Source organism: Liolophura sinensis, chromosome 5, assembly GCF_032854445.1.
Source record: "Liolophura sinensis isolate JHLJ2023 chromosome 5, CUHK_Ljap_v2, whole genome shotgun sequence".
NCBI classification, from domain to species: Eukaryota; Metazoa; Mollusca; class Polyplacophora; order Chitonida; family Chitonidae; genus Liolophura; species Liolophura sinensis.
Genome location: NC_088299.1, coordinates 10,387,483 through 10,399,031, shown reverse-complemented (window position 1 = coordinate 10,399,031; position 11,549 = coordinate 10,387,483). Strand labels below are relative to the sequence as shown.

At 38.8% G+C, this 11,549-nt stretch overlaps 1 protein-coding gene across 1 annotated transcript; it reads right to left on the bottom strand.

Annotated features, from left to right (window-relative positions):
• Positions 1–4,168: 4,168 nt before the first annotated feature.
• On the bottom strand, positions 4,169–10,674 carry LOC135465819 (DNA-directed RNA polymerase II subunit RPB4-like). Its single transcript, XM_064743173.1, has 5 exons — positions 10,605–10,674; positions 9,267–9,324; positions 7,907–8,029; positions 6,434–6,529; positions 4,169–5,089 (listed from the first exon to the last, which is right to left on the bottom strand). Exons 1-5 carry the CDS (start codon positions 10,672–10,674, stop codon positions 5,011–5,013), a joined length of 426 nt encoding a protein of 141 aa, XP_064599243.1. The 3' UTR covers positions 4,169–5,010.
• Positions 10,675–11,549: the final 875 nt, after the last annotated feature.

Here is an 11,549-nt window from a genome sequence, read left to right as displayed (position 1 = left end):
GAGACCTTCAGTGAAAATCCTTAGTGAAATTTTTCTGATTTTTATATCAGCCTGTATTGACTTTGTGGTCCATATTGATTTGTACATGTATAGCGTACATGTATATTTTCATTCCTGTTTTAAGCTTTATCCTGAGTGCAGTATTTATTCACAACCCTAAATGATTAACCCCTTCACTTTTATCCGTGCTTCAGAACTCTTAACCAGTCACAGCCTTGATACATAGCCTTAAGGCCAATCTCATTAGTGGACTAGTTGAGTTGGACAGCATATGGAATAGATGCAAATGACATCTAGTTTACTTAAGAGTGTAACATTACTTTAATTTGCACACACTGTTTATATGTAGCAGTGGCGTGATTAGTGTAACTTAACCCATTTTTTGTAGAGATGCTTTCATATACTGTATGTATGTGTTCATGTCAGACAGAGCAACATTTAAGAAATTGTCTATATTTTTATATGCCAAAGTTTAATTTGGGCAGGTTCTAGTTACAGTGAAGATATACATGTAGATGATGAATTTAGGATTGCCAGATACTAATTTCAGGTCACTTCACCCATTTCCCATATCATCGAAATGGAAACTAATAAAAAAAAAACCTTAATTACTTGCCATAGCTATATGGATTTTGTTCTTTTTACATGTCTTTGGTTGTTTTTGCATGTGTTTTCTTGGAGTCTTAACATCGCTTTCAACATTACTTCAGTCATATCTCCTTGTAGTGGGCAGAGGGGCTCACTAGATCAGATAGTCAAGTGCTGACTCACAGCAACCGTCAGGCTCTTTTATTAATGGCAGGCATGGGCAGTGATAGGCAGAAAAATGTCTGAAGTTTCTTTTAAAAAGTCTGAAAATACCTCTCTCTACTTACAAATTACGTTAGCAATCACCTGTTCTCATGAAATCAGTTGCTTTTTGTCTTTTCAAATTTTAAGGCACAAAAATCTGAAATCAGACAATTGGAGGAAAATTCCCATGTCTGAATGAGGCCATGTTCAAATCCAGCGCTGTGCAAAAGTGGCTTATCTGGTACATGTACTTGATGAAGGTCCCGTTTCGCCCACAAATGAACCTGCCTACTCTCACATAAATTACACCCCACCCAATGACGATTTCTGGTCGCCAGGCTGACCAGTACTTCGCCTTATTCCTTGAAGGTACAGTCAGTTCCATCCTCAGGCAGAGATTTATCAAGAGATCCCTGCATCTGCTGCTCTCAAGACCACTATCACCAAGTAAATTGTTTTAAATGAAGCCATATGTACTGATCAAGATTTTTTGGGTGTATCATTCTTGTGCTCGACAAGATTTGCAGGTTATGGGATAGACTCTTGTTCATGCTGAATATATTCTGAGAAGGGGAATTTTGCATCACATGAACTATATCCCATTATTTGTTTATCAGTGTTTTTAACACAGTACTCAAAGATGAATTTTGAGCTGTATACAATCTATAGCCTGAATATAGTTAGTTTTATGAGTAGTGACTTATATCAGCCTCCCACACCAAAGTGGTATCCATACAACATTTACACCTGCTTCAGTTATTAAGGCAGTATGCTGAACAACTTCATACTGTATCATCTGGAAATAATGAACTGACTGGCTTTGTCAGGTATTTGGTAATGTGCTCTTGATGAGGTTCCCTCAGTATAACATCATACAGAGAACACAGTGTGACACACCCACCCAGTCTAGGGTACACCAACTTGATCTCCACTATACTGCCTCACTGTAGCATCACACAGAGGACACAAAATGTGACTCACCCAGCAAAGAGTACACCAACTTGATCTCTACCCTACTGCCTCACTGTAGCATCATACACAGGACATAATGTGACACCCACCCAGTCAAAAAGTACATCAAACTGATCTCCACTATACTGAATCACTATAGCATCATACAGCAGACAAAATGTGACACACTCACACAGTCTATACCAACTTGATTCCACAATACTGCCTCACTACAGCATCATACAAAGGACAATGTGACAGGCCAACCCAGCCTAGAGTACACCAACTTGATCTCCAGATCACTGTAGCTTCATGCAGAGGACACATAATGTGACATCCACCCAGCCAAGGGTATAACAACTTCATCTCCACTATACTGCCTCACTGTAGCATCATACAAAGGACACATAATGTGACATCCACCCAGCCAAGGGTATAACAACTTCATCTCCACTATACTGCCTCACTGTAGCATCATGCAGAGGACACATAATGTGACATCCACCCAGCCAAGGGTATAACAACTTCATCTCCACTATACTGCCTCACTGTAGCATCATACAAAGGACACTTGCTGGGAAAACCCACCCAGTCTAGAGTACATCAACTTGATCTCCACTATACTGCCTCACTGTAGCATCATGCAGAGGACACATAATGTGACATCCACCCAGCCAAGAGTATAACAACTTGATCTCCACTATACTGCCTCACTGTAGCATCATGCAGAGGACACATAATGTGACATCCACCCAGCCAAGGGTATAACAACTTCATCTCCACTATACTGCCTCACTGTAGCATCATACAGAGGACACATAATGTGACATACATCCAGCCAAGGGTATAACAACTTCATCTCCAGTATACTGCCTCACTGTAGAATCATACAAAGGACACTTGCTGGGAAAACCCACCCAGTCTAGAGTACATCAACTTGATCTCCACTATACTGCCTCACTGTAGCATCATACAGAGGACACATAATGTGACATACATCCAGCCAAGAGTATAACAACTTGATCTCCAGTATACTGCCTCACTGTAGAATCATACAAAGGACACTTGCTGGGAAAACCCACCCAGTCTAGAGTACACCAACTTGATCTCCAGATCACTGTAGCATCACACAGAGGACACATAATGTGACACCCATCCAGCCAAGGGTATAACAACTTCATCTCCAGTATACTGCCTCACTGTAGAATCATACAAAGGACACTTGCTGGGAAAACCCACCCAGCCTAGAGTACATCAACTTGATCTCCACTATACTGCCTCACTGTAGCATCACACAGAGGACACATAATGTGACATACATCCAACCAAGGGTATAACAACTTCATCTCCAGTATACTGCCTCACTGTAGAATCATACAAAGGACACTTGCTGGGAAAACCCACCCAGCCTAGAGTACATCAACTTGATCTCCACTATACTGCCTCACTGTAGCATCACACAGAGGACACATAATGTGACATACATCCAGCCAAGGGTATAACAACTTCATCTCCAGTATACTGCCTCACTGTAGAATCATACAAAGGACACTTGCTGGGAAAACCCACCCAGTCTAGAGTACATCAACTTGATCTCCACTATACTGCCTCACTGTAGCATCATGCAGAGGATACATAAAGTGACACCTGCTGATTCACTTTTAGTGCTCACCAACTTGATATCCAGAATACTGTTCTGTGGTAGCATCAAACAAAACAAAACAACACACCTAACACCCACTCAGAGCACATACAGAGGACACATAATGTGACATCCATCCAGCCAAGGGTATAACAACTTTCATCTCCAGTATACTGCCTCACTGTAGAATCATACAAAGGACACTTGCTGGGAAAACCCACCCAGTCTAGAGTACATCAACTTGATCTCCACTATACTGCCTCACTGTAGCATCATGCAGAGGATACATAAAGTGACACCTGCTGATTCACTTTTAGTGCTCACCAACTTGATATCCAGAATACTGTTCTGTGGTAGCATCAAACAAAACAAAACAACACAGCCACTCAGAGCACTGGTTATTTACTGGTTACATGTTTATTAACACTGTTTCCTAGTTGGAAATTTGACTCCATATAAATGTTCTGCATTTTCTGTTAACCTTAAATCCATATGTTACATGTATCCTTCCAACTTTATATAAGGAAACTCTCTTGCTGCTACATGTGGCAAAGGTATCATGACTAGCTGGGGATACTTTCAGAAATAACGACTGGGCAAAAAAACAAAAAAGGCAATGTTTTTTTACAAGAAATGAAATGGAAAATATATTAACAAAGTTTTGTGAGCAGCTACACAATGCCGTTTGCAGAAAACACCCCGAAATAATTATCCACTTCACCACAATATATCCATATTTTTGTAAAACTTGATTCTTTTAACATGAAACAAAAAAGGCTTGAAATAGCTAAATCTGAAACTTTAATTCACTGTACAAAAGTGTACCATTTCATGTGATAGATCTGTACATCGATGGCAATAATGAAGGTATGATCAGGCTGAAATGAAGGATGACAAGAAAAAAAATCACTTCTTATGTGTGAAACACATGTCAATTAAGATCCGTGAAGTAAAGACTAAAATCAATCTCCTCTGCCTTTGGCATGTTACAAAATCTGGAATGTCCGCTGAGACTGAAGGTGTACGATACTGAAACACAGCACGCTTCCACTTCTGTTACAAAATTTGAGAGATGATAATAAACATGCACAATTCTTCATGTGTGTTACGAAATTCGTATTGTCCACTGAGTGAGGCGGTGCACAATATTTGAAAACAGCACATGTCCACTTCTTGTTACAAAATTTGGGAGATGATACTGATTATGTCCATTTCTTCATGCGTGTTACAAGTTTTGGAATGTTCACAGAGAGGAGATGCAAGATATTTGAACACAGCAAATGTCCAATTCTTGTTACAAAATTCGGGAGATGCCACTGACCATGTCCGCTACAAAATTTGTCATGTCCACTGAGAGAGGAGGTGCACAACACTGAAATACAGCACACGTCCACTTTTAGTTACAAAATTTGGCAGGTGGTAAAGAAAATGACCATTTGTTCATTTTTAGTATGAAATTCTGAACGTTCAGTGACGGGCAAGGTGATACTGAACATGACCGCAACATGTATGTACCAAAGAACCCATTCAATTCTTCACGAACACCCAGGAATCCGTGACGTCCACTGTTGCTGACGAGAGGAACAGCTTCCTCATAATGCTCCTCTAAGATCCTTCCACAGTACTCAGTACTGGAAGCTGCGTTTCGTTTTGATGTCATCCAGGATTTGTTGCAATTCATCATCTTCAAAACGCCCTTCTAAGCTGAAAACAGAAAACAGTGGACAATACAGGCTTGTTACATGTGAGATGTAAGAAGTATCAACTCATCATATGTTTACAATAAAACAGGGCATTTGTTTTGTAATGAATGTCCTATTAAACCTATCAAAAGTTGCGCCTGATGTAAGGTCCACGGGAACATACAGCTAATACATGCATCACCACAGGTTTAGCCAGAATTTGAAATCACGTCATTTCATTTCCAATTTTTTTTTTATTTTCCTATCTCCCCCTGTTAATTTTAGTGATTGGCATTTTCTTCCATGCTCAAGAACATTTCATTCTAGAAACACACTTCCCAGATCGAAGCATCTGCCTTGGACAACTGGCAAGCTTTCCCACATTTGACTTTCCCCCAGACTTCCACCAGAAGAGCAAACGCACTTTCACTAGACTCGTTCTGTAAAACCTGATCCCTTCTTCTACCCACTGAAGAGTTAATTAGGACCACAGCACTCATCTAATGATCTAACTTTTTAGAAAAAATCTGAACTTCAGTTTTTCCAGATCCCAGAAACTCAGTTTCAACCTTCCTGAAACGTGAGTACTCAAGTCAAAATTTCAAACCGCTTTAAAATTGTTATTTCTGATGTAACAAGGTCAAAAAATTGTTTGACAATGTAAATTATGAGTAAATTATTACATTAGGAATTCCAGCTAAAATGAATGAAACTAACATGCCAAATTTAATGATTAAAATTTTGACTAGACCCTTTGGACAGAACATTGCGAAGACCCTTTGGCCAGAACATTGCTGGACAAACATTGACCAAGACCCCTTGGCCAGAACATTGCTGTACAAACATTGACTAAGACCCTGTGGCCAGAACATTGCTGTACAAACATCATGTATCATCTCCATACCAGGTGCTGATACAAATGGCTAACAGGTGCATGGACAATTTTCTTCAGATTTTCCCCTTATTTTCTTCAGCTATAAATCAGGCCACGATCATCATGATTGTACAAGTAAATTCTCTGAGTATAATAACAAATCTTAAATACCCTAAATGACCTAAAATTTTGTGCACAGAAGTGCCTTTTTAGAGGCAAACAATAATGTTGCAAATTATTATTTTCGGTGCTGAAATTTACAATTTTCCAGTAAAATATCATCCTGTGTTCCAAGCAAACCTCAAAACAACTTTCTAAAATCAATAGAACTTTCAGAATCACCAAAAATAGACAAGTTAGTCATTGACAAAATTTACAGTCATTCACGGCACATGTATACAAATAAATACAAGCATATGCAGGTTATTTTTTTCCTTCAAGACTTTTTTCAGTGGTGTATAAATAATTGCACCGTATTTAATTGTCAAATACCTAGGGATAAGGGACTTAGCCTCTTCTGCGTTCTCAGGACAAAGGTTCGCCAGTGCTGCTAACTCAAACTTGTGTAACTTCTTCTGCATCAGAGAACTGTAAACACACAAAACACCACTTTGCACACATCGTCAATTTGGAATTGTCTCTTCAGTCATGAAGAATGTATTATTTATTTAACAGGATTTTTACAACGTGCCGAAGAATATTTCACTTGTACGACAGCAGCCAGCATTATGGTGGGAGGAAGCCGGGCTAGAAACCCCTTGACCATCTGCAAATTGCTGCCAGACCTTCCCACATACAACTTTTGGTGGAAGCCAGCATGAGGTCATGAAGATTGAATGGCATGCACACATCAACAGTGGGGGAGATGGGTATCATTTTATCCAACAGATTATGAAGCTATAGCACAGTCTCAACTTTGCTGGCAAGAGGATGGGTAACAGTAGGAACACACACATTTCCTTCAACCCCATTTCATCAAATTCACACCTGGGAAGGTCTGCCCCCTTCCTGCAGATGGTTGTAGGCTTTCCCCAGGCTCTACCCAGTTTCCTCCCCTCACAATGCTGGCTGCCGTCGTATAAGTGAAATATTCTTGAGTATGTCATAAAACACCAATCAAATAAATAAATAATAATATTAGTAAATCAGTCATGCGTGCAAAGTTTACTTGATACCAATAGAAACGAAAACTTATTCATTTTTGCTTTATTTTGTGAATGTCTTGTTCTATATTAATTTACAAAAGGTAATATAAATAAATATGTAAAACCTGAGTAGCGAAGACTGTGATAGCTGGCAAATAGTCACATGTAATCAGTGAAATACCGTCTCTTGTCACTTTACTTCAGTGCGGGTTTTATTCCAACTGTTCATGCAAATGCATAAATAGTAACAATTTACACAGCCCCTAGCACTATGACTTAAGCAGAAATAGGTTGAAAAAAAAATAGAAAAAATGCAGTGATGTTAATTGCAATTTATTAGACATCGCAGGTCTTGAATTACTCAAACTGCTGTGTTGTCATCACATTTAACATACAATTACATAAACACAGATTATAGCTTATACACCAAGTAACAAAGTAAAGTACTGCAAATTAATTCAGAATTATGACAATGTGTTCCCTTGCACACTGTACATTATACAATTACTGCATAAAGTAACAGTTGCTTTATTAAAGCAAATGACCCATCATGATCTTATACGGGACGGCTTATCAATCTTAATTTTGCTATACACACCAGAAAAATTCTTGAAAAATTGACTGAAGCAGGCAACACATAAACCAAAATGTAAAGGGGGACAACTCATGTCAAAAATAAATGCGATGCATCACAGTTTAGAATGCTAAGTCATCACTGGGTGCTTCACCGCAAATTGTGCCCCATGTGCCCCATGTAGCAAGGTCTTGCCTATTGGGGTGAAGAGAGTCCCATATAAGACATAATAATAACTTTTGTTACCTTCTAACAGCTGCTATGGTTTCTCTGTTTTTGAATTTGCTGAATCGCTGGGTGTAATTCAGAGTCTTGAGGAACACTTCAGACAACTCCTGCTCTTCTTCTGCACTCTCATTCTGCTGTTTTCTGGAAAACAAAGTCTTCTAGTTGTACACAGTTCAATGAAAATATGGATGAAAATGATCCGCATTCATACAAGAGAGCAAAGTTTTCTATTTTAGTTACCAGCATCATAGAGATTATTATTAGATTATTATTTTTTGATTATTATTTGATAGTCGCATACCATGGCCCTACTGTCCTTATATTTAGGCAAAAATAGTTGTTTGTGGATGTTTGATTTTAGATTCATTATTAATTTATTTATTTATTTGATTGCTGTTTTATGCAGTACTCAAGAATTTGTCACTTATACAAGGGTGGCCAGCATTATGGTGGGAGGAATATTCAACACCTACTTCTAAATGAATGACACACACAGCATGATATATTTTAGCTAATACCATAATCACAGAGTTCATTAGTTACTTTATTTAACAGTTACTACTTTGACCCTACTGTCACAAAACTTCACTAAGACAAAAAGAATGGGGAACTCGTAAAACATCTTCACACCTGTGTCAAGACGGTCCAAAGCTGTGAAGTCATTTGTTCTTTCCTTTATTATGTCACAATTATCAGTGCATGTGTGCTCATATATGAAGTGCACACGCACTGCAACGTCAAAGAAGAAAACAATATGTTCTGTCATTTGGACCTTCTCTGTAACTAGTCTGCAAATCCCCCATTCTTTGTGGATTTCCAACACAAATTCAACAAGTAATTCTACATGAATGACATATACATCATGTGGTAGGCATACATTACCGACTGACCTATATTCTAATAACATCTACACTTCAGAAATCATGTGGTAGGCATACATTACCGACTGACCTATGTTCTAATAACATCTACACTTCAGAAATCACGTGGTAGGCATACATTACCAACTGACCTATGTTCTAATAACATCTACACTTCAAAAATCAGGTGGTAGGCATACATTACAAACTGACCTATGTTCTAATAACATCTACACTTCAAAAATCATGTGGTAGGCATACATTACTGACTGACCTCTGTTCTAATAACATCTACACTTCAAATGTCATGTGGTAGGCATACATTACCAACTGACTTATGTTCTCATAACATCTGCATTTCAAAAATCACGTGGTAGGCATACATTACCTACTGACCTATGTTCTAATAAAATCTACACTTCAGAAATCATGTGGTAGGCATACATTACCAACTGACCTGTGTTCTAATAACATCTACACTTCAGAAATCATGTGGTAGGCATACATTACCAACTGACCTGTGTTCTAATAACATCTGCACTTCAGAAATCAGGAGTGTTTCAGCATTTTCAAATTCTACAAAGAAAAAAACATACGGCACTTAGTCATTCTGATAAAAAAAACAAAAAAACAGACATACAAAATTATTTATCATTGTGCAATTACAATGGTATTTTGATGTATGGAAATAATTTGCCTTTAACCTGCATCTTCGTACAGATCAATTCAGATAAATCACTTTCCTGGCTGTGGGGTTGTCACTTACTAAAGATCCCATGTTAACGTGATAACTGAAAAGACAGTGACTTGCAAAAAAGACAGAGAATTGGGTCTTTCAATACAGATGATTTCATCGTCTTGGAACAGCGGCACTTCATCCTGACCGGACAACTGTCTCACAGGGCATGTTTAATGATGATGAATTCCTTGTTTCCAGCCAGAATATTGTTGTGAAAAATTTACATGGACAGCATTAGTTACAGAATGTAACTCTCCGTATCGAGCAACACAAGGTTTGGGGAGAGTTACCAGGAATAACTGCTTCAAATGTGTCTGATCAAGATGCAGTAAATGTGGCCTACCTTCGATCCAACACTTTAGAAGCAGTTATTCCCCATAACTCTCCTAACACTTTGTGTTGCTTGATACAGAGAATTACATTCCACAACTATTTTTATTACTTTAAGATAATGTCACCTTCCTCAGTGGCGGGGGGTGTAATAAAATTATTTGCTAGGAGGTGAGGGGAAACAGGGAACCAAGCCACTACTTTTTTTTACATCAGATGTATGATGAGGTCGACTTCCAAGTCAAATCCAACTGTTGTTGTTGTTGTCAGGTCGGTAGTCATCAAACGTATGTTTGTGCTGATACTCCAATTCAGTATATCAGCCCATACTACATGATATACATATATTTGTTTCGACACCAACTTGCAGTTGTAAATCCAGTTATTAGTTAATGAGCCCTTTCTCAGATAACCCTAGTTGATCTACATTGAATTTGAAAATTCGGACATTCACTGATTCAGTGTAACATCTTAGTCTAGATGGACTGAGACATTCCTTGTGAAAAATTGGCTCCTTAATTAATTAACGTCACTCTACCAGGCTGCATCAACCTCAACTTTAAAATGAGGTAGGCGACAACAACTGTAGCATCAAACTAAACACATAAAGTTCCGACTATTGCAAACGAAAACTGGACCATGGGTGATGATCATTCTACATTTAACACTTTCTCCAAATTAAAAGGTCCCGTTCTTGTGTATCTAACCCACGCAGGAGCAGTCACACATATTTAAACGGAATGATGTAGTTCAAGATATAGGTAAATGGAAAGAGATTCTGGCAAACCTTTGGGAAATTGCAGCTCTGAGGCATCTTCTTCTGGCGCTTCATTCGGCAGTGCTGCGTTTGACGCCATGTTTATCGAGGTACTACCGCTAGGTGTCGCTCTCCGTTCTCGCGAAAGTGAAAATGATCTGCAGTGCCTGGGCTAGCTCCATGGGGCTTTAAGTTTAGGTAGAAATATATAGTCCCATAGAGATTGGCCTGAGCGCTATGGCGAACTAGGCTTCTAACAACGTGTTAACAAATGGCAGAGTTAGTAATGGCTATTTTGAACTAAAGTTGGATGTAGGCCTACATTTAAAATGACAATAAAGTTATTGCCTGTATCTTTATGCATGGTGGTAGAATATTCCACATCTATGATTTATGAAAGACCTATGGGCCCATATGCCGATACCCACGCGCAGATGTCAAAGTCTATTCCACCTTGTTTGTTTGTTTACGACGATGTTCATAGGACCCTCCACACCGACACCCTCTAAAAAAAAGAAAGGCGGGAAAATTGCATGTAGACGCCTGTTCAAATATGGCATTCAGTGCATAGGCCTATTGAACTTCAGAAGTCGGAAAAAACCAGCATTTCGCCAATTAAAATCCATGTTATTTATCACCTCTTGCACCGTGCCAGAAAGCCGGGTGCTCAAAACTGTGAATGTATGTTCACATTGTTTCATATGAACTGTTTTTAGTGCTCTGTTTTGTACACGTGTTTGCCCATGGGGAGCTCCGTTACTCAAACACTTGTGAAATTGTTAGCGGTACCGGTCCACAGACTCGATTATGAAACAGGCAGTTAACAAGAAAGAGTGTATCCTACCTTCGTAGGCACTACAACCTGAAAACCTAAACCTTGAATGTAGTATACAGGAACGTACCATATACCCCTGATGTTCACTCGGCTTTAGAGATGTACATGACATAGGGTAGCCTATTCTAGCTTGAAGCATC